Source organism: Dasypus novemcinctus, chromosome 20, assembly GCF_030445035.2.
Source record: "Dasypus novemcinctus isolate mDasNov1 chromosome 20, mDasNov1.1.hap2, whole genome shotgun sequence".
Classification (NCBI taxonomy): domain Eukaryota; kingdom Metazoa; phylum Chordata; class Mammalia; order Cingulata; family Dasypodidae; genus Dasypus; species Dasypus novemcinctus.
In genome coordinates, this window is record NC_080692.1 from 14098181 (window position 1) to 14126057 (window position 27877).

At 41.7% G+C, this 27877-nt stretch overlaps 2 protein-coding genes across 8 annotated transcripts in view; one reads left to right on the forward strand and one right to left on the reverse strand.

Annotated features, from left to right (window-relative positions):
- PRKCQ (protein kinase C theta) overlaps window positions 1-10887 on the forward strand; it is a 167473-nt gene extending 156586 nt beyond the window's left edge. For all 6 annotated transcript variants that reach the window (XM_004480070.3, XM_058282440.2, XM_071210076.1 and 3 more), the window contains 2 exons: window positions 6358-6486; window positions 9592-10887. In XM_004480070.3, the coding sequence (XP_004480127.1) occupies window positions 6358-6486; window positions 9592-9747 (285 nt within the window). In that variant the 3' untranslated portion in view covers window positions 9748-10887. The remainder of the gene's footprint in view (window positions 1-6357; window positions 6487-9591) is intronic.
- Window positions 1556-27877, reverse strand: part of PFKFB3 (6-phosphofructo-2-kinase/fructose-2,6-biphosphatase 3) — a 376565-nt gene continuing 350243 nt past the window's right edge. For both annotated transcript variants that reach the window (XM_071210082.1, XM_071210078.1), the window contains exon 16: window positions 1556-2973. The gene's annotated coding sequence lies outside the window, so the exon portion shown is untranslated. The remainder of the gene's footprint in view (window positions 2974-27877) is intronic.

Below are 27877 nucleotides of genomic sequence, written 5' to 3' on the forward strand. Positions count from 1 at the left end.
ATACTTAGGTTATATAAATGTTACATTAAAAAATGTAGGGGTTCCCATATGCCCACTCCTTACCCCTCCCACCCTTTCCCACATTAACAACATCCTTCCTTAGTGTAGTACATTCATTACAGTTGATGAACACTCATTGGAGAATTGCCTCTGAGTGTGAATTATAGTTTACATTATAAACTCTTCTCCTGCACAGTTTTGTAAGTTATGACAAGATATACAATGGCCTGTACCTATCACTGCAGCATCATTCAGGAAAACGCCAATGTCCCAAAAATGCTCCCATACCACACCCATTCTTCCCCTCTACTTCCCCTCAGAACCTCTGGTGGCCACTACCTCCACATTGATGGTAAGTTCTTCCATTGCTAGAATAACAATAAGTCTATCGTAGAATAATAGTAAGTCTACTCTAGTCTGTCATTTATTCCCCAATCCTGAGGATTCTGGGATGGTGATGCCCACTCCACCTCCAGTTGAGAGGGGGCTTAGGTCCCATGGGGCAGAAGGATGGGATTCTCTTGCTTGTAGCTATAGACTCTCTCTGTTCCTTGGGGTGGTCATTGGCCATCATCATGGCCTTGTTATTTGTCCTGGGTGAGTTCAGTGAACTGGAGAGTAGGTGTTGCAAACGGAATCTCTCTTGAGATTCAGGGCCCCACTGGCCCATGGAAAGCCCAAAGATTGAAGTCTCTTGGACATAAACTTATCAACTCTAGTACTAGCCATAGGTTCATCTACAAAGGGCAGAAAAGCCACCAATATGATGTCTTCAAGGATCATCCATGTGGTCGCATATATCAGAACTTCCTTCCTTGCTAAAGCTGAATAATTATCCATTGTGTGTATATAGACCACATAGATTCACTTTTAGTGAATGAACAAAACCCATATAAAATGAAAGACAATTCCAAATCAATCAAGTTTTTATAAAAAAAGATGTGAGCAGTAAAAACAAGTTAGCAGGATTTGAATGTAAGTGATCTTACTTGCCACATTCAGGCATTGGTACCAACACTGCATCTGTTTTGTACTTGCTTCTCCAAAGAATTTAATGGAAGGGCCCTGCTGAGAAGGTGGAGGGCCAACAAAACCCACAGAGAAGGGGAACAAGGCAAAGGGGTGGTGAGTAACCTAGGTGGGTGAGAGCACCTTTCATCTCAGAGCTACTTCCAGGTGAGTCCCAGGAGTCCTGGAGCTACAGGTGCAGTCAGCCTTTACCTACAGAAACCTTGCAAAGCTGGAGCAGCCTCCAGGCTGTGTTTCCCAAACCCAGCTCTACTGCACTTTCCCAAACAGCTTTAGGCAAGGACTGCGGGTAAGGGAGTGACAGAAGCCAGGGAAATTAATCCAGGAAGTTCATCTTTCTCCCTGGAAGGACACGGGGAGTGATGATCTCAATAGAGAGGGACAGAGAATGGGTAGGAGGAAATGGTGACTTCTAGTTGGAAGGGGAAGGATGACTAGTCAAGTGCATAGGATGCTTCTGAGCAATAAAAAGAAACAAATTATTGATATACATTAAGAACAGTATGAGGAATGAAAAAAAGCCCACCTCAAAGGGTCATGCATAGATGAGTCCATTTATATAACATGTTCAAAATGAGGGGAGCTGATCTGGCTCAGTGGTTGAGTGCCAGCTTCCCACATACAAGGTCCCAGGTTCAATCCCTGACTCTGGTACCTAAAAATAAACACACAAATAAATAAACAAAATGACATTGTAAGGAGCAGATGTGGCTCAAGCAGTTGAGCGCCCACCACCCACATGGGAAGTCCCGGGTTCTGTTCCCAGTGCCTCCTAAAGAAGGCAAACAATGAGCAGGCATTGAGCACTGTTTCTGCAACTTCCTGTGAATCTATAATTATTTTGAAATAAAGTTTTAAAATAAATAAATCTAAAAATAATGTGATGCAAATACCAAAAAAAAGAAAAAAGAAAAAGTCATCTACAGAATTTCAGTGGCATGACAAAGATTCATTATCAGAGGAGAAAATAAATTTGAGTAGAGCAGAAGCCAAGGCAGTTAAGGATAAAGAAGGGGGAAAAAGGACTAGCTGATGGAAGAGGCTTTAAACCCATATAAAAGCATTCAGGCTGATTGTTTCCCATGAGTTAGTAAAAATGCCACCTCCTTTCTCCATTTCTCCGTGGGGAAGATGGTTCTTTCTCACATTCTAGCAGTTGGGCAGGTAAAAATGAGTTCCTCCTGTTGCTCTGGTTTTATCTCTGCTCCTGGTCTGTTTTGTAGCTTTGAGCCTACAGACCTTATATCCTTGAGCCCCCTCTTTTGCAGAAATCTAAATTAATACCCTTTCTCAGAAACTTCCTCTGGGGCATTTTACATAATGATGTAAATCCCAAAATAATGGGTCCTCTGGAAACGCTGAAAAAACAGCATTAATGGCACCCCCTACAGAGGTGTCAGTACCAAGCCAGATTCCCTTTACTCTTCTTGGAACTTCGGTACGTGCAGCTGGCGGGAATCCATCCAGAATTACAGCTGGGACCCTGCTGCCCAGTTGACTGTGGCCAAATAAACTCCCTTCTCTTCCTCATTCATTCATCCAGGCTAGCCAGATGGTTAATTTGGAAAAGGATGGAAAAGTAGTGACTTAAGAACAGAAATACCTTCCTTTTGGAGGAAGATAGATCTGAGGATGGAGTGAAAGAGGAAGGAGCATTCCAGGTATAAGCTGTCAGCAGCGCTAACCACTGGGGGCGCTCTCCACAGCCCTCGACAGCTTTCTTGCTCAGACAGTGGATAAAATACAACAACCTCCAACCTCATCCCAGTCATTTATGTAAGAAGAGCGCCATCTCCTATCAACGTAAAACCACCCTCTGGCATCAAGTTTGGACAATTGCAAGTCTGTCTTTGTGAACGTTCTTTTCCTTGGCACAGCTTCTCGGCCACGGAAATGCTGATCCGAGTCTCCAGTCATCCCCAGAACCTCAGGCAGCTTGATTTGCTGTAGGGCAGAGAAGATAGTTTACCACTCCATGTAAAACAGAAAAGAATATTAAACCTAGAAACTGGAGATCATAGTATATTCTAATTACAAATGTTCTTTTTTTAATGATACTTTTAAGATTTCACAGGTACATGTGTATACCTGGCTTACAGTCTTTGTCATGCTCCCCTAGGTACAAATGCTGAAAAAAATTTAACGGAAGCTCTAGCATGGTTGTACACTTGGCCTTGGGCAGGTACTTCCATTGTAATTCCCTGAAGCTTCTAATTATAACAACATTAGCTGATTTTGGGCCTCTTCTTGAGGCACTTATACCTTCTGCCTAATCTCTTTCAACAAAATGTCCTTAAAAACTGGAGATTAATCCTTTATTATGATCATTTCAAGGGAAGAGATATGGGGCTAGTGACTTACTCCCTCTGCTTCTCAAAAACCAATCTGCTTTCCCTTCTGTTGGCTCACATTGGTTTTTGAGTCTACACAAAAACATATTTCACTGTGAACTGGGTGACTTTTCTTCCTGAAACTATTCTATATGCTGAAAACAAAAAGCCAGCAGAAGATGGGAATATAAGACACGTGATACTGTAGATAAGTAAAGGCGAAAGAGAGCTCATGCACTTACTCGAGAAACACCGACTGAGCATCTCCATGCCCAGCACTGTACTAGGTGCTGCAAGAAATAGAAATGTCAATGCTGTCTTCCCTCCACAGCATACAGTCTAGCAGCCAAGACAGACTCGGGGGGAAAAGCAGTCTACCTAGTGGAGGGAAGCTGTTCTGTGGGAGACAGAGGAGGGACTAACACCAGAAGTGGGGAGGGGGCTGCTTATAGGCTCTACCACTTGCTGGATTTGGATCTTGAGCTACTTAGCTCCTCTGAGCCTTGGTTTCCTCAACTGACGGTTGGGATCATGACACTTGCTTTGTAAACTTGTTTTAAAATCAGGATGATAAATATGAAGCATCGAGCACAGTGCCTGCCTCAAAAAAAAAAAAGATGTTGGAAAGGATTATTTCATCAATTATGTACTCGTGGGTATGGCTTTGAGAGGAAGGAGCACTCACGGTGAATTGAGGTCACCGAAGGAAGCTTCACAAAGAAGATGGGATAAAAGCTGAGCCCTGGAAGATGAAGAGGGTTGTAAAGATGAGAAGAAGGAAATGGGCATGGGATATGGGAAGAGGAATCTCTTTGCAAGGTGGGAATGTCAGGAACCAAGAGTGGAGGTGGGAAAAGCAGGTGGTATAGTCAATGAGGGGGCACATCTGGACAGAACTCAAAGAGCTGCAGGTGGGTCAGCCCCGACGGCCAGTCTAGGATGCAGAGGATGGGAGACCTCTGAGGTTCTCAGGGGCCTTGGAACTCACTTAGGAGTTTCCTGGGACTGCCCTAGCAAAGTACCACCAACCAGGTGGCGTCAAACAACATAAAGTGTTTCTTGCGTGATTCTGGAGGTGAGACGTCCAAAATCAACCCGTGGGACCAGGTGCCCTCCGAAGGTCCTAGGGAAGACGCCTTCCTTGCATCTTCTGGTGGGCCCAGGAGCTCCTCGGCGGTGACAGTATCACTGCAATCTCTGCCTCCACCTTCCCACGGCCTTCTTCTCCCAGGGTGTCTCCACCTTCACGCTGTATTTCCTCCTCTGTGTCTGTGTCTCTTCTTCTGTTCTTCTGAGGACACCAGTCATAGTGACTTGATTATACCCACAAAGACCCTATTTCCTAATAAGGCCACATTTGCAGGTACTGGGGGTGAGGACTTCATCGTATTGTTTCGAAGAACACAGTACAAGCCATGGCAGGCCACCCTGTCTGACTCTCCATTTTGCAGATGCAGAAATTAAGACTCAGAACACTTACCCAAGGCCGCGTGGGTAGTAAGTTTCTTGGGTGACATCCAGTGTCATTTTCATTGTACAGCAGTTTTGTAACCAGGGACTTTGGAACCCCAAATTTCCCCTGAGAGTCCTCAGCGGCCACCGTTTTGTAAGGAGACCAAAGAAGTCTGGGCCATGCCGCTGACCAGTCTGATAGCCTAGGTGGCTGCATGAGCATTTCACTTGGAATTTTAAGAAGTTCTCCTACTTTAAAAAAGAACACAAAAGCCTCTATACTTTGCAGATCTACACCCTGTAGCATGCTGTGTGGCCTTTACTTCCTTGGCAGAGTAACACCACTGAAGATTTTCAAGTAGTAAGCTAATGTACATAAAAAGCAGCATTTCAGAACAGTTAGAATGGCTACTTTCATAAGGGGGGAAAAGAAAACAATCCCTGCAATTTTGCTGCAAATGGGGACCAAGTTCTTGCCAGAACCTCCTGGAAAATCACTGTATTTCTCCAGGTTTTCTGTTTTAAAGATCCATAGCCTCCTTATAAACACCCTATAACTAGCGGTTACTTTATAAACAGACATCGAGCTGATGTAAGAAAAATGAGTAAGTACTCCAGACACCCAGGGGACCTGTTATTGTCTAGGCTTAATGTTTAGACTCCTGTTCCTTAATTCCTTTAACATGTTTTATTTAAGTTTGGTGAGTTTCAAAGTTTCTTTTCCATCTTTGCCTTGTCTTTTCTTATCTTCTGGACCTCCTGGGTGGGGGAGGGGGTGACCGAGGGACAGGAGAATATATAGGTAACTGCTCCGAGCATATACAAGATGACCTTTGAGCTAAATATTGCTTATCCAGCAAGTTTGCAGAAGTCCAGGGTGGTTCTTCATACTCAGCCTATTAAAATCCAAGGCTGACGTCTGGAACTAGTTTATGTTTTACCTGAAGTAAGGTTGTCCTCCCAGCTAGAGTCCCCACAGTGCTAGTCATCCCAAGATGGTAGTCTTGATTATTGGAGCAATCAATCAAACAACAATCAATTGATCGCTTACTCAGCGCTGTTAGATTTTACAGAGTAGGAGTTAACAGAGCACGTGTGTGTCTGTTGTTTCATTTAATCTTCAGAGCAGCGTATGAGGCGGGCCTTTGATCATTTTACAGGCAAGGAAACTGTGACTGGAGGGTTCTGTAATGTGCCAGAGGTCACATATAGCAAAGGCTAAGATTTCGAACCACATCTATGCGACTCAACAGATAGTATTTCTAGGGTATACGGTACAAGAGCAAAAGCCCAGAGTCGGGAATATACAGACAGGCTCATTCAGGGAAACACGTTGTGACCAGTTCAATTCTGACCATGAGTTTATAAAGGTAAGTGGAAAAATAACATGAGAAAAGCAAGTGGCAAAGCGCTTCCCGTTCCAGGCCAAGAAGTTCAGACTCATTCCTGTGGAGTCAAGCGTAACGGTTCATCCACTAAGAGCTGGGATATCCAGCGAGGCTAAGAGGCTGATCCCTTGGGAAATAACCTTCCTCCTCTTTTTCAGCTCTTCGTAAGAGAACCTGAAAAGAGGTTGGGAGTAAGGGGAGACATCCGCCAGCACCCTCTGTTCCAGGAGATCAACTGGGAAGAACTTGAGAGAAAGGAGATTGAACCCCCTTTCAGGCCGAAAGTGGTAAGAGCTCCCAATGGGGAACGTCTCTGTACAGCCCTCCCTGCTTACTCACAGGCTGCCAAGGAGAGGCTCAGTTCTTGGGAAAAAGTACTTCTTCAACCGTTAACCCTGGGTACTTGGATAATGGGGGAGAGGGAAGGGATGTGACTCATGAGCAGAATCTAACCTCTGTCATCAAACCATACCTGAACAAAGAATGAACTGCTGCATGTACATGACTTGGAACATGTGTATATGGTGTCAACTATCAGACTCAATGGAGGTTTTGCCCATGGCACCTACATAATTAATAATCACATTCTGCTTGACCCAAGTTTGTACATAAACCCAACATCCTATGTCAGGAATTTTGGAGCCATTATTTTTCCCCATGATATCTGCTGGAGCTTACCTAAAGTTAGTAATATGTTATATGTAATTTTATACTCCCTAATGACAAATGTTACATGTTCTTTCACTTAATAAAGAAGAAAATGGAAATTGGCACTTATTGAAAAAGGACTCCGAATTCCATGGGTTTACTCACTAGCGAAAGTCATTAACCTGTCTCGGGAAAGGCAGGCTGGCCTGGGTCACCTGCAGGGCAGGACACTATAGAGAAAGGGAGAGCCAAGCAAAGTGGGTGCATTTGCCAGCTTTAACCCTCTCTGGTGATTGTGTTGGGAATAAGGTGGTAATTACCTGAGTAGATGTGAACAGTCTCTGCCATTATCTTTGCATAGAGAAGGCTTAAGCTCCTGGATTTCACAGCCAAGTGTTCACCCTGGAAACTAGCCATCCTAGAAAATGGTTGGAAGAAGCAAATGTGCCTCGTTCCCAGTGTGAGGGTAATTATTCTCAACACTGGCCCCAAACTCTGGGATCTTCTAGAGGTGATTCTATAGGCTGGTCTCTAGAACTCTTATTATTTGTATAGTACCATATCTAATATATGAAGTAATAATTCATTTGGGATAATAGGAACTTTTATCTTGTTTTAGCTGATCAGAGCCTTTAATTCCTATCTTGACTTTTCCTTCAGATTAAAATTGACTTGATATTTTCCACATGAAAATCAGGCCTTTGATCTAAGCTCAGCCAATAGGTGAAATCTTGCTTCCACCTATTGTCTGAGTAGCTGTTTGTAGGCAGAGGCCGCAGGCCATTGAACTCACTAGCCCGTGGTTCCTTTTGAGGACAAGAAGGGTCTCACTCTTACTTAAGCTCACGTAAATAAGAGCGACTCTATTTTGAGAATGGTTGTTCTGAACTTTAGAAAGCTGCTCAGTACACCATACTTAACAGTACTTATGAAGAGCTGTTTGATTTCCTCATCGTGGGACCAAAGGATCAGGTGGTCTGAGGGGAGCTGGTCCCAATCTGTCTTGTCTGTGGTTGAGAGTCCAAGACGTTTAATAATAAAATTAACCTTGGTTGGGGAATCAGGGTAACAAAGGATGTTGAGAAGAGAAAAGGAAAATGGGAAAATGTAATCTGCAAATTTCCTTCCCTTCCCCTTTCTTACTTTAAGGAGACTGAAAGGGCAGAGGTCAAATCTGGGCTAACCATTTTTTCAAAGGTTGCCAATAGTGCGTCGTGTAAACTATTAGCTAGAGACCATATATCCTATTTGATAGTATACAGTGGAATTCCGTTGTATGAATTGAACTATACTACTGATAAAATGATACCTTGGGATCATATTGGTGCTTGATAAGAGCCATGCATGGTGATTATAAGTGTTACATCACTTTATATACCAACACCAGCATAGATTAGAGCCTGGGAAATGAAAATTTTTTTTTTTTTTAATCTTTTATTATGGTAACATACACACAGCCCCAAATCTACTGTTCATGCTTACAATTCAAAGGCATTAATTCCATTCACAATGTGGTGCCACCATCACTGCCATCCATTACCAAAACTTTTCTGTCACCCAAAATGGAAGCACTGTATCCATTAACTCCCCATTCTCTACCTCCTGGCCCAGAAAACCTGCAACCTATTTTTTTTTTTTTGTTACTTTTTTTAATTATCTTTTTAAAAGATACATAAATCACGCAAAACGTTAAATAGAGATGAGATGTGGGGGCACCTTCGGGACCTGGAGCTGTACTAAATGACATTGCAGGGACAGAGGCTGGACATTATACATCCTGCCACAACCCACTGAATGCAATGGGGGAGAGCATAAACGACAAGGTAAACTATAATCCATGCAGTGCAGCAGTGCTCCAAAATGCACTCACCAAATGCAACAAATGTGCCACAATGAAGAGGTTGTGGATGTGGGAGGAGTAGGGGCTGGGGGTTGGGTATGTGCAAACCTCTTGTATTTTTTTTTTTTATTTTTTTTATTTTTTATTGACTTTGTAATAATATTACATTAAAAATATATATGTGAGGTCCCATTCAACCCCATCCCCCCACCCCCCTCTCCCCCCCCCAACAACACTCGTTCCCATCATCATGACACATCCACTGGACCCGGTAAGCACATCTCTGGGCACCTCTGCACCTCATATACATTGGTTCACATCATAGCCCATACTCTCCTCCATTCCATCCAGTGGGCCCTGTGAGGACCTACAATGTCCGGTGATTGCCTCTGAAGTACCATCCAGGGCAGCTCCACGTCCCAAAGACGCCCCCACCTCTCATCTCTTCCTGCCTTTCCCCATACCCTTCGTCCACTATGTCCACTTTTCCCATTCCAATGCCACCTCTTCTATGTGGACATTGGATTGGTTGTGTCCATTGCACCTCTATGTCAAGAGGAGGGTCAGATTCCACCTGGATGCTGGATGCAATCCTCCCATTTTCAGTTGTAATCACTCTAGGCTCCATGGTGTGGTGGTTGTCCTTCTTCAACTCCATCTTAGCTGAGTGTGGTAAGTCCAATAAATCAGATTGTAGGTGCTGGAGTCTGTTGAGGCTCAGGATCTGGCTATCACATTGTCAGTCCAGAGATTCAAATTCCCTAAATATATCTTAAACCCCAACATTAACTGCACCTCCAGCACATTGGCATGAAAGTCTTATGAAGGGAGATGGGAAATGAAAATTAAGATTATTTAATGACTAATTTTCTTCCCTTTTCTCCCCCCTTAATCACTTACCAAGAAATCACCATATGACTGCAGCAACTTCGACAAAGAATTCTTAAACGAGAAACCCCGGCTGTCATTCGCCGACAGAGCCCTCATCAACAGTATGGACCAAAACATGTTCAGAAACTTTTCCTTCATTAACCCAGGAATGGAGAGCCTAATATCCTGAATCTTGCCCCTTCAGAGACACGAAGGAATTTGCCTTCTTTCTGTGAACCCGGTTCAAGCGACACTTCTTGGGTTCCTTTTTCAACTTGGAAAAGAAAAGAAACACTCAACTATAAAGACGGAAACCTTTTAGCTCCTCACGTGACTTTTTATCTGTAGCAAAAACCAACTCTACTTCACTAATGATGGCACCCTTCGGTTTATCTCCTGCCATCTTTCACAGATGCTTTTGAAGCTAGGTCATTCGGGGGAGAACTGGCTGGCGTTCAGATCTGGTGCTTCAGACCCCGCATCACACTGTGAAAGATGGGAAACTTCATCCTGCTCTAAATGATTGTTCTTCCCTGGGCCACCAAGTTCTTCACTGATTGATGAAATGCTTGATGAACCAAGGCACAAACTGAGTATAAACTTCTCAAGACTGAAATAGGGCATTGCCTGATGTAGTCAGTGGGTATCATTCAGCCCCAGAAAGTAACCACTAACCCATTTCGTTCTATTCACATCTGAGCAAGTGTAAATGATGGGGGAAAGCGGTGAATAGTTCCAAGGTTTTTATGGGAATTCTTCACAGGAATAACAGCTTGTTACTTGAGATTTTCAAACCCACTCATTCTGATTAGCCATGAATTTCACAGGAAAGAAAAAACTGGTAAGTGGGATGAGCTTGTGTCACTGATGTGGAAAGTTGACTAGGTCGAACACCTACTCTGGTAATCTTGTCTACTTAGAAATTAAATTTAGAGTCCATCAAAGAGAGTATCATTTTACTCCTGCCAATAAAACCTTTCCATACATCCATTTTCAGTTGATTTCATTACCAGTGGCAGTCACTCTTTTCCATTCTGACATTATAACAAGAAAAGAAATGAAGCACATAATTCTAAGAGAAAAGAAAACCTATCCCTTATTATACCATTGCTGAAGATTTGATGACTCATAAAATCTCTCTTTAGGTGTCATTCAAGGTAAAAGAGCCATGCATGTCATTTGCAGTAGTCAATCTTGTTTAATTGGAATTCTAGCTGTACATTTTTGAAGTATCTGTGCTGTTTGTACATTTTAATAAAGTGTTGTGACTTAACACAAAGAAGTGGATGTGTAAAAATGGAATAAAGAGAAAAGAAAAAAGAAAAGTAAAGAAGGCTCCTAATAGTTTCATTCCCTGCTTATCCCCAAAAACCTTGGTTCTGTCAAGTGTACCTTTAAAATGTAGCTGGTTTGGAAATGGATGTGGCTCAAGCAATTGGAGGTCTACCATCGACCATATAAGAGGTCCAGGGTTCAATACCCAGGGCCTCCTGGTGAAGGCAAGCTGGCCTGTGTGGAGTGCTTCCCTGTACAAGGAATGCTGCCCCACACATGACACAACAAAAAGAGACAGAGAGGAGAGACAAAACAGACCAGGGAGGTGAGATGGCACAAGAGAATGATCGCCTCTCTCCCCCTCCAAAAGTTTCTGGGATCGGCTCCTGGAGCCACCTAAAGAGAACACAAGCAGACACAGAAGAACACACAGCAGGGGGGAGTCAAATCTTTTTTTTTAAATGTAGCTAGCATTAAGTTGACGCTTTAAAATTTGGGCATCATTAAAAATCTACAAATTAGAAAGTAACAAACAAAAAAAAATCCACAAATGGGTGAGAAATTAAAATAACCCTCAAGGAATTGCCATTACATTTCTTTTTCCCTTCACCACAAGATTTCTTGAAGGAGTGGTCTATGCTGGTCGCCTCTACTTCTCTACTACCCAAGTGTAGCTCCTGCTTTCAGACCACTTAGTCTATGCCTCCTCCAAGGACCAGCGTCCTACCAGCCTTACAGGTGGACTTTCCTTAGTCCTCACCAACCGCAGCATTTTATACAAGGAAGGACCCTCTCTTTGATGCTCTGACCCTGTGAGAACTCCAATACAGCATTTTCTTTATTTTTTCCCTTTGATCATTGATTGCTTCTTTGCTGGCTCTTTTTTCTCCTTCTACCTCAAGACTCTTCCAATGCCCTTTTCACCTTTTCCCCTTCATTTCTCCTTGGTATTCTCCTACCACTTCATGCCTTCAAGGGTAGGGTCACCTCAATGAAGATAATCTCAAATCTATGATTCCAACCTCCCTGCCAGACTCTAAGCAGCTCCAATAGCTCACTTTCCAAATGGACTCATCCTATTCTCTTCCAATCATCCTTCCTCTTGAATCCCGTTCCTGTTAACAGCACCATCATAACCCCAGAACTTCAGAGCCCCAGAGTCATTGTTCACAATCCCCTCCCCTCCCTAACCCTTCTAACTGGTTATCACATCCTTCCAACTCTGCCTCTGCATCTCTCTAAGATATACACTCATCTACTCTCTCTACTGCCAGTCTTGCCTGGATTACTTAATCGCCACTGAACTGGTCTCCCCATCTTAAGTCTCTTCCCACTTTAATTCATATTGCGTTTCCTCTTGAAATCTTTTGAAATTTGAAATACCCACCAAGGCAGGCAATCAAGCCTCTAGTTAGTTACATTTGACCTAATGCAAAATAAAGCCTGCCTGCCCTAAACTCACCCATTATAGGAGGATTTTATAGGCAGACAAACCCTTTCCAATCAATAAGACTCATAAACCTTAGTTTTTGTGTCTATGAAAATCACTCATCATCCTTTGAAACTAGAAACTCCTGGTTTTGCAAGTGATCAAGCTTCCATGTTGCAGCAAAGTTTTTAGCACCCCAAGTAAAATGCTTTAATCTGCACACTCAGCTCTGATTTGCTTTTTGACACTCTCTAAGCTCCAACTACATCATACTGCTCTATTCCTCTTTTACGGTGCTCACCATTCTCTATCAAGCTATAAAGGCGTATGCTTTGCCTCCTTTACTAAGTTGTAAAGCCCTTGAAGGTGGGATCTCTGCCCAGTTCACCTTTGTACTTGCCAAGATTTCCTATGCATGTTAATGCTTAAAAGTAAGGCACTGGGTAGAGGGTTGAATGATGCTCCCATCAAAAGATACATACTAATCTCTACGGTGAATGTGACTTTGTTTGGAAATTGGACTTTGAAGATATAAATTAAAGATCTCTGGATTATCCTGGTTGGTCCTAAATCCAATGATAAGTGTTGCCCTAAGAGAAAAGGCAGAGGGAGATTTGGACAGACGCCAACGAAGGCCATGTGAAGATGGAGGCAGAGATTGGAGCAATGCTGCCACAAGCCAAGGAGTGCCTGCAGCCACCAGAAGCTGGAAGACGCATGGAAGGAGTCTTCCCCAAAGCTTCTGGAGGGAGCACAAGCACTGCCGACACCTAGAGTTCAGTCTTTGGGCCTCCAAAACTGCGAAACAATAAATCTCTACTGTTTTTAAGTCAGCCCTAGGAAACTAACACACATTGTTAAATGCGACTGGGAGTCCATTAGGAGAAGAGTAGCTCTGAGCCCCAGCTGCAGTGACGCCAATGGAGGCATTGCATCCCGAAGTGACCCTTCCCAACATCTGTCCTGCAACTTAACTCCCCATAATCACAAAATTTTTGTCCATGTGAATTTTCCTTGGCGCTTCTTATTCTGCCTTGCCTTTTTCTCCCTTATCTCACTTCCTTCTCCTGAGTTTTCCCTCACTTGCTCCCAGCATCCTTCTCTTTGACTGCAAAGCTCATGGTTTTCCCACCTGAGGGAGAAAGCTTTTCTCCAGATTTATATTCATGAGTCCACAGCTGTTTTTTCCAGAGGTGGAGCAGCTACATTGTGGTTATCCTGTATAAACTTGTCTCGATATTTAAAGTCTAGATCACAGTCTTAGCATTACAAGGGCTTTTGTTTTTGTTTTTTTAAATATTTATTTATTATTATTTTTTAATTACATTAAAAAAAATATATGAGGTCCCATTCAACCCCACCGCCCCCGCCCCCCACTCCCCCAACAGCAACACTCTCTCCCATCATCGTGATACATCCATTGCACCTGGTAAGTTCATCTCTGAGCATCACTGCACCCCATAGTCAATGGTCCACATCATAGCCCAGACTCTCTCACGTTCCATCCAGTGGGCCCTGGGGGGATCTACAGTGTCCCGTAATTGTCCGTGAAGCACTATCCAGGACAACTCCACGTCCCGAAAACGCCTCCACATCTCATCTCTTCCTCCCGTTCCCCACACCCAGCAGCCCCCATGGCTACTGTTCCCACACCCATTTCACATTTCCTCTGTGGACATTGGATTGGTTGTGTCCATTGCACACCTATGTCAAGTGAGGGCTTAGATTCCACATGGGTACTGGATGCACTCTTCCCGCTTCTAGTTGTAGACACTCTAGGCTCCATGTTGTGGTGGTTGACCTTCTTCAACTCCATGTTAGCTGAGTGGAGTAAGTCCAATAAATCAAAGTGTAGGAGCTGAAGTCTGTTGAGGCTCTGGGCCTGGGTGTCATATTATCAGTCCAGAGATTCAAATCCCCTACATATATCTTAAACTCAGCACCAACTACAATTCCAATAAAGTAGCATGCAAGTCTTGTGAAAAGAGATCCCCTCTGAGTCCATTTCCATCACGCAGAAACACCAGCTCCAAAGAAGGGCCATCTGTCATGGCAGTGAACCCCTTCTGCCATGACCATAGAACCCGTGGGTCTCTTTATCCCTCAAAAGAACCAATACCTGGGGTTGTATCTACCTTATCTGTCTCTTAGACTCTGTTCAGTTGTACATAGGGGTATTCCTTCTGACAACCTCCAGACTCTTTTTTAGAGACTCACAGCCTTATAATCTCATTTCTCCTTTCCATTTCCCCCTTACATTAGGTCAAACCGCTTCCCGAAGTCATGTTATTATATGTAGACAGGTATATTCTGCTGAACAAGGGCTTTTGGATTACAAACTAGTTCAGCCTTTGTCCTGGTGCCAGAATTGTCATCCATCCTGCTGTGAACATACTCGTTGAGAAGAATCCTGGGGTCCCAATCCCATCTGCCTGTTGAGGGGTGTTGGAGATGTGCAGTGATGTGGAAAGAGGCCGTGCGGTAGTCTAGAAAGAGGGCAGGTTTGGGAACCAGGCAGTCATGGGTTTAAATCCCTGCTCAGCCAGGCATATGCTTTGCAGCACCAGGGGAGTCACTTACTTACCTGAATGACATTGTGAGGACTAGAGATGTTGTATGGAAAATGTCCAGCACAGTGGTGGGACCTTAGTGACACCTTGACTAAACAAGAGTTACTATGATAATTTCACATTGTTTATGAGCCTACTGAAAGACACACACATGCACACACACATGCTACATATATATAGAAAAAGAGTGAGGGAGAGAGAGAGAGGTGTCTGATGTGTCTTATAAATCAAATCAACAAGAGATACAATGTTCAGTTGTACATGCTGAGTAGCTCAGACACAGTCTCTGGGATCTTCACAGAAAGTTCTGTGACCTGCCTGCCCTCGCCGTTACAGTGTGAAGTCACTGGACAAAGAGGACCTAACACATTTACTGTGAGGAAATTGTAAAAAGACAACTCCGGGAAGCTGATGCCGCTCAGTGATTGAGTGCCAGCTTCCCACATACTAGGTCCTAGGTTCAATCCTTGGCCCCACACCTAAAAAAAAGAAAAAAAGTTCAGAATGTCTTGTGGGTGAAGTTTTTCATTAAATTTCCCCTCCTGCTGTACACCAAAAGGAGACTTTTAGTAACTTGGACCACATCTGGTCCAGATAATTTCAGCCTTAGCCAGCTGCTGCTAATTGTCAATATAAGGAAGTGATTTGGGAAACTGCAAGGAGAATTCTTTTGACTCCCTACCTTAAGATACATCTTGAGGCAGCCTGGCCTAAAAACCATTCTAATACTTTATTTAAAGGCATTCCCTTGTGCTTTCTTCTAAAGCATCGTAAGAAGAGATGAGAAAACCAGTCATCTGTTATTCATTGAACACTTATTTGCTCCTTGATCAGAAAATCATTCAATAAATATTTATTGTGCTCCTACTGTGTACTGGACCTACCTGGCTTGTCTTCAGTATCTGACCTGAAGAACTCTGTGAAGTTTTCTTTCTACTCCCTATTCCATCTAAGAAGTGTGATGCTGAGAATGACAGCCATTATTAGTTATCTGTGGTGGTCAGAGATATGATTTTTATACACGGATTTTTTTTCTCCCAGAGACCACAACCTTATTTGTTAAATGGTGATAGTATTCCTCCAGCAATTCCCTGGAGGCTGTCTTTGAGGATAGTCCTGCTGTTTCCTTCTAGAAGGTACCCTTTGCTCTTGATTCCGACTAAGGCAAATGCATCTCTACTACCTACAAGGAAAAGGTGGTGGGTTAGTTTGTCCTCAGAGTCAGCTTTTATTTTCCTCATGACAAGCTCTCACTGTCTTAATACCCTTCAAGGGGCATTAAGCAAATCAATCAACCAGCTGAAGCCCATGAAGTACAAGATTAAAGACAGAAAAGTAAACTAGAACCAGATTTCCAGTGCCATGAATACTTGTTTAAGGAGTTTGAATGTCAGTCCATAGGCAATGTAGAGCTACAGAAATGATGCTAACAAACAACAGGTTTTTCAAAGCATGGGTTTCAAGACCACAAATTAAAAACTCTAAAGTATAAATAATATGAAGCAAACAATCTCTCTGTATCTAACTAACCTTATACATGTTTTCTATGGCTTCTTGTTTTGCATGAGTGAATTTCCTTTCAATGATTGAAGGAACACATGCATCTTCCAAATCCTTTATGACAATAGGTCCCTAGGGCACCAATGCCAGGAGGGTTCAGAGAGTCTGCCTGGAAAAGCATTAACCAAGAAGATGAGCGAGGAAGCAGCTGAGGCAGAACTTAAAGCTCAAGCATTTTGTAACCCCAATCCCTGGGTCCCCTGCACTCCCAGCTTGTTAAGGCAGCTTGTTGACGAAGAGCTTTTTGCTGCTCCCCAATGGGAAAACTGCAACGGACAATTGTCTGAATGCAGAGAGCCCAGCAACCTGCCTCTGCACCCAGAAGAGGTCCCATTTCTACAGCCAGGGAAACAAGAGCAAGTAGCCATTCCTGCACTGGAACAAAGATTTCTGACAACCCCAGTGTAGTTCAGCCTGGTCTGGGAATCAGCCAAAGGAGATTTGGACTGGTTTTCAGCATTTTATTGCATTTGCTATTTTGATTTTTAGAATTAATGTAAGGCCAGTTTTACTTTTTGGTTAACGCTGCTTTCTTGGTCTTTTCAGAAGAACTGAGATTCTTTCTGTAGCAAGAACGTGATAAGACTTCTGATCTCATGCTCACAAGCTCCTGGTCTTGTGGCCACAAATTCATCATCTCTTCTAAACTAAGCCCTACTTTTTCCTGAGATCTGTACTTGATGTTACCATAACCTCATATACCTTCCCTCCAACTGCACATAGGAAACCTGAGAATAAATGTGTGTACATACTGGCTTCTTTGGCCATTTCAGGATCAGCAAAACAGCTTCTGTGACAAAAATGTATTTAAACCATTAATATAGAGTCATAGAGTCTAAATATACCATATACTCATATAGTATATTTAGAGCTGTATGTCATGCCACATAAAATTGTTAATGATAGTGTGATTTTTTTAAAAATGGAATCAAAGTGCTTTGTAAATTTTAAACCAATTCTAGTTTCCAGAATCCTGACTCTTCTAGCTTCGATCACTGGACTTCACTTTCTTTTCTGGTCTTCAGCCTTCTTCCCAGAAAGGACATATGGGTGCACATGACCATACCTCCTAAAATAGTAAAGGCAATGCTTCATAAGATTTCAGAACTTTCAATGTTTTTTTTATTTTAGTAGTATTGGCGAAGCAATTCTGAAATTGTTTTAGATGTAATATAGGAAGGATTGAGCAAATAATGAAATGTGCTGGTGTTGGGAGCTAAGGCTCTCACTAAGGAATAAAGGACATGCAATTATGGAATGGGGAAGGCAAGAAAGACCCTGAGATGATAAACTGAAATTGCAGGAATCTGTGCAGACTCGTGATTTCTTATATATATATATATATATATATATATGTATATATATATATATGTGTATATATATATATGTATATATATGTGTATATATATATGTGTATATATATATGTGTATATATATATGTATATATATATATGTATATATAAACCTGCTTATGTACTGTTGTGTGTGTATATATATACTTTATTCCTATGTGCATATGAATGAATATGCATGGTTTTCACATGCATGTGTTTCCTGGGTCTTTCTGCTGAAAAGACCAAGAAGCCAAGAAACCCAGTAGCAATGAGCACATCTAGCACCCAAGTATCTGTGTCTTACACCTCATTAAAGGAACCAGGGCTCCTTGGAGAACGACTGATTCCAAGGCTGGGCTGGGTAGGCATGATGTGAGCCTGGGGTCTCTTGTTATGCCACAGATTAATGAGATGACCCCCAAAATGATGAGGCATGTCACAAGGAAGGAGATGGAACGGAGCTCACTGACCAAATCAGGGACAATTTAACAACAAGAACAATAAGTATTAATAAATCATAAACCATTGAAAAAATAGGAATGTGTGGGCCTTTATCAAAAATAAAGAGAAAAATAAGAAGGAGGCATTTGTTTACAGTGGAGGGAGTACTGGACTTGGAAAATCATCATTTGGACCAGGCTAGAATCATTTATGGTCGCTAAACTAGGGGGAACTTTTGCTGAAAGCAAGATATTTGCTTTGCCTTAAGGTATTTTTCAAACTGCTTATGAGTTGCAAGGGAGAGAATGAAAACAAAAAACAGTGATTGTAATGCAGAAATTGGACAATACCTTGACCAGGTAACCAAACTTTATATCACCAATGAGGGACAGATGAATATTGTGTATCTCCAGATGATACACCCTGAAAATTACAAAATATTACCTATACAGTAGTCCAGCCAAAATGCCTAACCTCAATATAATCAGAAGGAAACATGTGATGAGCACAATATATAGAATATTCTATTTTTAAAAGTCAGAAGGGCTTATATTCTTCAAAAATATAAATGTCATGAAAGACAAAAAAAGGCTATGGAATTGTTCCAGATTAAAGAAGACTTTAAAGTCATGATAAATAAATGCAATGCCTGCCCCCTAGAATGGATCCTGTACTGGCAGAGAAAAAAATCCAAAAAGGCCACTATTGGGGAAACGGACTTTGGCCCAGTGGTTAGGGCGTCCGTCTACCATATGGGAGGTCCGCGGTTCAAGCCCCGGGCCTCCTTGACCCGTGTGGAGCTGGCCACACGCAGTGCTGATGCGCGCAAGGAGTGCCGTGCCACGCAAGGGTGTCCCCCGCGTGGGGGAGCCCCACGCGCAAGGAGTGTGCCCGTGAGGAAAGCCGCCCAGCGTGAAAAGAAAGAGCAGCCTGCCCAGGAATGGCGCCGCCCACACTTCCCGTGCCGCTGACGACAACAGAAGTGGACAAAGAAACAAGACGCAGCAAATAGACACCAAGAACAGACAACCAGGGGAGGGGGGGAATTAAATAAATAAATAAATCTTTAAAAAAAAAAAAAAAAAAGGCCACTATTAGGTCAATTGACAAAATTGGAATATGGACAATACATTAGATAAAATGTATCCATGTAAATTTATGAAGTTTATACCTGAGCTATAATTATGTAAGATAACATCTGCAGGGGAAGCAGATGTGGCTCAGGTGATAGGACCTCTGTCTACCGTATGGGAGGACCAGGGTCGATCCCTGGGCCCTCCTGATGAAAAAGAAAAAGAGAAAGCGTGCCCGTGCAGCAAGCCAGCACCCACATGGCAATCCGAGAGCCCACACGGCAAGTCAGCACCCACGTGGTGAGCCAAGTGCCCGCATGGTGAGCCAGTGCCCATGTGGCGAGCCAAGTGCCTGTGTGGTGAGCCAGTGCCCACGCAAGTGAGTCAAGCAACAAGATGATGATGCAACAAAAGAGAGACGAAGGGGAGAGCCAAGGCGAAGCACAGCAGAGACCAGGAACTGAGGTGGTACAATTGACAGGGAAACTCTCTCCACATCAGAAGTCCCCAGGATCAAATCCCAGTGAATCCTAGAGGAGAAAGATGAGAGGATAAGACAAGAAAGAGAAATAGATACAGAAGATCACACAGCAAATAGACACAAAGAGCCAAAACAGCAGGGCAGGGGAGGTGAAAAGGAAGAAAAAAATAAAATAATAATATCTCCATTATTAGGACGTATACTATGAGGTAGTCAGAGCTACCTGTATGTTACTTACTCTCAAATAGTTGAGACAAAAAATCCAGAGAACAAATGATAGAGCAAATGGGGTAAAATATTAATAATAAATGAATCCCATAGTAGTAGTTGGGTGGTCTTTGTACAATTTTCATTTTTGCGATTTTTGTAAATTTGAAATTATTTCCATGTAAAATTTTATATAAAAAGCATTCTACTTATTACACAGAATCACAGATCATCAACTGTAGTAGCAATTCATGCTTTTCTTTTGTCCCAAATGCTACCTAAGGTTTCCATTCTTCATATAATGAAGGTGGCCTTTCAGTGTGGTGGAAAGAACCTGAACTTAGCATCAGAAAACACAACTTTAAGTGATTTTGGAAAGGTCATTTATGATCTTTATACCATGGTTTACACATTTGCAAAATGCAAAGATCGACATACTTCTGAAACAAGGATTTCTAAATTAAAAACTTATCAAGATATTGTGTAAACTCTAAAGTGTCCTACAAATTTTTTGAGGTCACCACCACCCATCCTTTCTAAAATTTAAGTTAGAAGTCCTTGGGGTCATCCTTGACACCTCCACTCAAACCCCACCTCCCAATATGTTAATCCCCAAGTCATGTCTGGTTTGCCTCAAAAATAGCTAACATCCATGCTCTTCTGTCCATCTCCACTGCCTGGTCCTGGCTCAAGTTCTCTTTTCTTTCTGCCTCGATCAATGCCAGAACCTCTTACGGAGTCGCCCAGCACAGTACCAACTCCTCCCATCCATTCTCATGACCATCTTCTTAACGGGATCTTTCTTTTTTTATTAAAGAAGCTCTGAGTTTACAAAACCATCATGCATAGCATTCAGGATTCCCACATATCACACTCCCACCAACACCTTGCACTGTTGTAGAACCTGTCTAACAGGATCTTCCTAACTTAAGATCTTCCTAATAGATAAGCCCTATTGTGCAATTCATTATTCCTATTTCTCCTTCTTAAGTTTCTTTAAAGCAGTGGTTCTGACCTGTTGTGGATACCCTCCTCCCAAATACTCTCTTCTGAGTCTAAACTAATAAACCCAGTTTTATGGTTCCTCATTACCCTCAAGATAAAATCCCATCTCCAAAGCAAACCATGTCCTCTACATCTGAATCCTGCCAATCTCTCCAGCCTTATGTTTCACCTTTCCTCTTCTCACTTTCTAATTTTCACAAGACTGTGAACTCTTTGAAGACAGGGAAAGTATCTTTTCTGTATCCTGAGACTCTGGTACCGTATGAGTACATCAAGGTGTTCAACAAACATGTGGTGAGTATATAAATAAAATACCAAATAGAAGTATCATTATTAAGATATCATCCCCCTTCCTTTTCTCCAATAGGCCACTGTCAATAAACAATGACGATGTAAAGACAGGAAGAGCAATATAACTAAAATGCTGATATGATCCAAAAATTTGCTCTTAGCCATTGCTTCAATCTTCTTGTCCATCAAATGTTTTTCCAAAAGCTTAGGGAAAGTATCATCAAAAGACTGAGGCTCCTGATCCAAATGGATTCTAATGGAGAAGGTCCCTAAGAGAGACAACAAATAGTATATTCAGGAATCAGGAAAGATAACTCTACTGACTTAAGAAAGACCCCTGGCCTGATTAAAGAGATCAGCATAGCAAAATACTAGCCACATCGGAATCCCTGCTCTGAAATTTGTAAGATACTTGAAATATCAATAGACTCCTTGACTCCAGACATGTTCCCTTCCTAGTGGGAAGAGTTGACCTTCATGAAGGCAATGCAGAAGTTTTTGCATAGTCTTTGAAATTTACTCATTATTCATCCCTAGGAAGGCTGATCATAAGAGGAATAAACAGCAGAGTAGCCAAAGAGTAGGCAATAATAAGGAAACTGGAAAAAAGGGAAAACAACTATTTGGTTGGCCTTATAGAAGGTCAGAATAAGAGAATACCTTAGTTTTAAATATGAGTTTGTTTAATGTAATGTTTAAATATTTGTATATTTAATGTAAGTGTAATCACTAGAAGATTAGAAATGGAATGTTTCACTTGCAAACAACTAGAAGGGAAAAATAGAACAAAAAAATTAAAGGAAACAATCACAAAGAGACTTGGTAAACAGAAACCTAATCAAGGGAGGAATAAGTTCAAGCATGACATGAAACACCGTATATGTCAATGAGCCAAATCTTTCCAATAAAAGAGAAATTCTCAGGTTGAGTTTTTTCCTTAATTTGGTTATCTGTTGTTTAAGAGAGGTACATGCAAATTAAAATGGCAAGGATATTTTGAAAATACATGGAGAAGAAAAGATACACTAGTCAGATGAAAAAGAAAGATAAAGGGAAGCAGACTTGGCCCAGTGGTTAGGGTGTCTGTCTACCACATGGGAGGTACACGGTTCAAACCCCGGGCCTCCTTGACCCGTGTGGAGCTGGCCCATTCACAGTGCTGATGTGTGCAAGGAGTGCCGTGCCATGAAGGGGTGTCCCCCGCGTAGGGGAGCCCCACGTCCAAGGAGTGCACCCCATAAGGAGAGCCACCCAGCGTGAAAAAAAGTACAGCCACACACGGAGAGCTGACACAGCAAGATGATGCAACAAAAAGAAACACAGATTCACGTGCCACTGACAACAACAGAAGCAGACAAAGAACACACAGCAAATGGACACAGAGAACAGACAACGGGGGCAGGGGGGGTAAATAAATAAATAAATCTTTAAAAAAAAGAAATATAAAGAAAAGGAAGAAGGAAGCAAAGAAGAGAAAAGAAAAAGGAATAGAAAGAGGGAGGGAAGGAGAGAGGAAGGAGAAAAGGGAAACAAAAATGACAGGTATAACAATAATAATGTCAAACAAAATAGAATTAAAACAAAGACATGTAAAATTGAATTATCTAAAATACATGTCAAATAAAGATTTTTAAAGAGTATATAAAACAAAATTGATAAAAATGCAAAAAAAAGCAACAAATCCATCACCATAGTGGGGTATATTAAAGTCTCCTTTCCAAAATCAATAAAGTAGCCAAAAAGAGTAAGAATACAGAGTATCTGAATAACTAATAAGCTTGAGCTAATAAATAGATAACTTCAAATTCAGCAAATATTAAATATACTCTCTTTTCAGGGATAAATGTACCCCACCTCATACAATTTGTGTGAGGATTAAAGGAGTAAAGATACATTAAAAATTTAGAGTAGTGTTTGGCCCAACAGTAAAATCAATAGAGGTGTGATTATTATTCTTAAAATTTGACTAAAGAAAATGCCAAAAATCTGTACAAAGCAGAAGTTCTAAGGTTGCATTCACTGGCCACAATTAGAAAGTAATAACTAGATGAGAACACCAAAATTCTTACTTCTAGGGAAGTTTAAAACACACTTTCAAATACCTTTAGATTAATGAGAAAATCAAAACGTAATTTACAAACTACTTATAAATGAATAACCAAAGAAAACTACATTTTAAAATCTGTGGGATGTGACCATAAAGTATTCAAAGAACAGTATATAATCATAATTTCAAATATTATAAAATAGCAAAGATTGAAAATAACTGAACTTATGGTTACATTAAACACACCAACAAAATAGTCATTACCTGTTAGAGATAGAAACTAAAGAATTTAAGAGAGAACTAATACGATATCTGAGATTTTCTTTCAAATATGCCATATAGAAAAACAAGTGTGAATAGAATGAGATGAAACAAAGAGAGCAGAAAGTTTATGGCTGTCGAAGCTGGGTGATCAGGGATTCATTATAGTAATTTCTCTACTTCTGTGTATATGAGAATTTCCACCTTAAAAGTATTTTTAAATGAACTAAACAAGAGTGGCATCCGCAAAATGGCGAATTAGTGGCATCAAACACCTGTCCTTCTATAGAAACATAGAAAAAGAATTGTCAGAACCAACTTTGCCAGATCTCTGGAAAACAGTCAAAGGTTTATAGCGAAGAAGCAAATGCAGAGTCAAGGAAAAGGAATTTAAAAACAGTATAGGATGTGAGTGCTATCTGGGTGCAACATCTGTTGCCCCATTGACCACCAGGGTTGATTCGGCTGATCTGGCTGGCTCAGTGGGTGTCACCTCCTCCCTCACTGCTCCATGTACGTCCCTCATTCAAAGAGGACGACCTTCCCCACTAGAGAAGGACCATTCTTAAGTCAAGGGTATACAAGTGGCTGTGCTCCCCTGATAGAACCTCCAAAGAAGCTCTCAAGGTCCATTTGTAGGAGAACGTAGGGTAGTCAAACTTCCAAGACTCCAGACACATTCGAATGAGGTGCTGCCTTTAAAAAAAAAAAAAAAAAACTATGAAAGTTTTAGGGAAGCGGACATAGCTCAACTGATAGTCTGTCTACCATATGGAGGGTCCAGGGTTCTATACCCAGGGCCTCATGACCCATGTGGTGAGCTAGACCACACCAGTGCTGCCACCAAGGAGCACCATGCCACGCAGGGGCACCCCTGCAGAGGGGAGCCCCACGCACGAGGAGTGCACCCCACAAGGAGAGCTGCCCCGCATGAAAAAAGCGCAGCCTGCCCAGGAGTGGCGCTGCCCACACAGAGAACTGGCACAGCAAGATGACGCAACAAAAAGAGATACAGTTCCCCAGTGCTGCCTGATAACACAAGCGGACGCAGAAGAACACACAGCGAATGGACACAGAGAGCAAACAACAGGGGAAGGAGAGAGAATTAAATAAAATAAATCTTAAAAACAAAATAAAATGGGCAAAAGAATAGACTTTTTTTTTAAAGCTTTAGGCATTTTTACTACCCTTACCTCACCCCCTCCCGGCTGAGAGGTGGTCTACAAGATGGCAGCCTCTGCTCCAGAGGGAACCCCTGGTTCCAGATGGAACAGAACAGACCTTGCTGACAAATTAGCGTGTGCATCTGTTCTAACCTGTCTGGCAGCCACCTGAAGAACTGATACAAAGTACTCACCTCTGTTTTACCTAATTTGGAACCCGTTCGGGGCAGAAAAACAGTGGACATTGTTTGGCAAATGAAAAAAACCATCCAGGACAAAAGATGACTGTTGAAATATGTCTATAGTAACATTATTCATAATAGTAAAAAGGTAAAAGCAAACCAAGGGTCCATCAGCAGATGAATGGTGAATTCTATGAAACATTTAAAGAAGAATTAATGACAATCCTTCTCAAACCAATCTGAAAGATGGAGGAGAAGGATGACTTCCTCATTCCATGAAGTCAACACCACTCTAATACCAAAGCCAGATGGCAACTTCCAGGAAGATGAGGATTAGAGAGGCAGAGGGATCACTTCTCTCGCAGAAAAAAAAAATAGCTAAAGGACAGTCAGAACTTACCAGAAGACTGCTGTGGGGTTCAGGACACCAGGGGAAGATGAGACAAAGGAAGAAGAGAGAGAGACAAAGGAAAGGTGTCTCAGTGATTACACCTGCAAAAGCAGCCATGGGCACCAACCCCTACCTAGAGAGAAGTTGTCTGAGGACTGCAGTGGCTGCAGACTGAAAAGGCTACAGGGATCCTCTTCCCCAAGAAAGGGGAATGAGAGGGAAACAGCCTACAGCAAATTCAGATTCTGGCCAGGGAATTTGGTGGGCTGCATTGAAGGGGTCGCACATTTCCAATGGCTGTGACATTGTTTGCCCTGAGAGCAGGCAGGGAGCTAAAGATAATTTTCCTTCTCAAACACCCTCCCTACTGCCCTGGGCTGGTTGCTGAGGAGGCAGAGGGAGGGAGAGTGTGGCCAGACAAGGGCAGAAAAGAGCCTCTGAGAAAGTTTGTTTGTGAGTCTTGGTCAGCCCTGATGACATCGTTTCTGCACCACGTGTGACTGAGGAGTCACACTGAATGCATGTCCCCCCTTGTGCCTGGGGTCTGAGCTGAGAGGTCTGCTAAAGAGTGCCATCTTCTGGCCAGACCAGAAAAGTGCACAAAAAGAAAAATAATAAGAGGCAAGCAGATGTCTTTACAGTCACCCTCTCCAAGGCCTTTGAAAACTGGCTTGCATCCCATTACTAGGTTCTTAGCCCTATTTTGAGCAGCTAAATAAGGACAATCCTAACTATCTAGAACAAGTTGAACCAAGAGTCAAAGAACAGTGGTGGCACACAGCTACTTAACAGTAAATCTCTAGGCAAGAGAGAGAAACTGACCATCAGAGTAAACTCAGCATCAGAATCAGATACCTAGACATCAGCAAAAAATATTACAAGACATACAAAGAAAATGGAAGATATGACTCAGGCAAGGAACAAATTAAAGCTGCAGACAAGACACAGGACTTGAAACAGCTAATCAATGAAGTTCACACAAATCTCCTAAATCAAATCATGGAGCTGAAGAACAGCATGCCTAAAGAAATAAAGACATTAAGAAGACACCAAGGGAGCACAAAGAAAATTTGACATCTTGGATAGAAAAATAACAGAGCTCTTGGGAATGAAAAATACAATAATACAATAAGTAAGATTAAATATACAATAGAGGTACACACTAGCAAATTTGAAATCATGGAAGAAAGAATCAGCTACTTAGAAGAAAGAACAACAAATGGAAGATAGAAAAACAATAGAGAAATGAATGGGAAAAAATGAGCAGGGGCTCAGAGAGTTGAATGATAGCATGAAGTATGACAACATACCTGTTATGGGAGTTCAAGAAGGAATTGAGAGGGGAAAGGGGGAAGAAAGTATTTGAGGAAAAAATGGCCAAAAGCTCCCCAACTCTCATGAAAGACATGAATATGTGTGTCCAGGAAGCACATCATATTGCAATTAGAATAAATCCAAAAGGACCTACCCCAAGATACATAATATGCAGAATGCCAAATGCCAAAGATAAAGAGAAAATTCTGAAAGCAACAAGAAAAAATGAAACATCACATGCAAGGGATGTTGAATAAGACTTAATTGGATTTCTTTTCAGAAACTATGGAGGTCAGAAAACAATGGTATGATATAATTAAGGTACTGAAAAAAAAAAAACTGCCAGGCAAGAATTCTTTTATCTTGTAAAACTGTCCTTCAAATATGATGGTGAGTTTAAAATATTCACAGATAAACAGAAACTAAGAGAGTTCATAAACAAGAATCCAGCTCTGCAAGTAACATTAAAGGGAGTTCTGCAGCCAGAAACAAGAAGAAAAAAGAGAAAAGCTTGGAAGATAAGGTAGAAGTAAAGACTATCAGAAAAGGTAACCAAAAAGATAAAAAGATGGGCAAAAATAATATATGACATATGAAAGTCAAAGGATAAAACGACTGAAGTAAGTAATGTCTTTACAGCATAGGCTAAGAATAGGTGTAGTTCAGTGATTGGGTGACTGTTTCACATGTGCGAGGTCCTGGATTCAATCTCGAGTACCTCCTACAAAAAAAAAAAAAAAATAGGCTGACAGAATGGATAAGAAAACATGAGCCACCCATATGCTCTCTGCAGGACACTCATCTTAGACCCAAAGATGCAAATAGACTGAACATGAAAGATTGGAAAAAGATACTTCATGCAAATAGTAACCAAAAGAGAGCAGGAGTGGCTATACTGGTGTCAGACAAAACGGACTTTAAATGCAAAAATGTGATGAGATGCAGAAGGTTATTGTGTATTAATAAAAGACGCAATCCATCAGTAATGAGCAACAGACATAAATATCTATGTACCTAATCAGGGTGCTCCAAAATACATGAAGAAAACTATGGCAGAATTGGAAGGAGAAATAGATGCCTCTACAATAGAGATTTCAACACACCACTTACATCAATAGATAGAAGAACTAGACAAAAGATCAACAAGGAAAAAGAGAACTTGAACAATATGATAAATGAGATGTACCTGACAGACATATACAGAATATTGCACCCCAAATCAGCAGGTTATACATTTTTCTCAAGTACTAATGGATCTTTCTCCAGAACTGACCACAAGTTGGGCCACACAGCTCT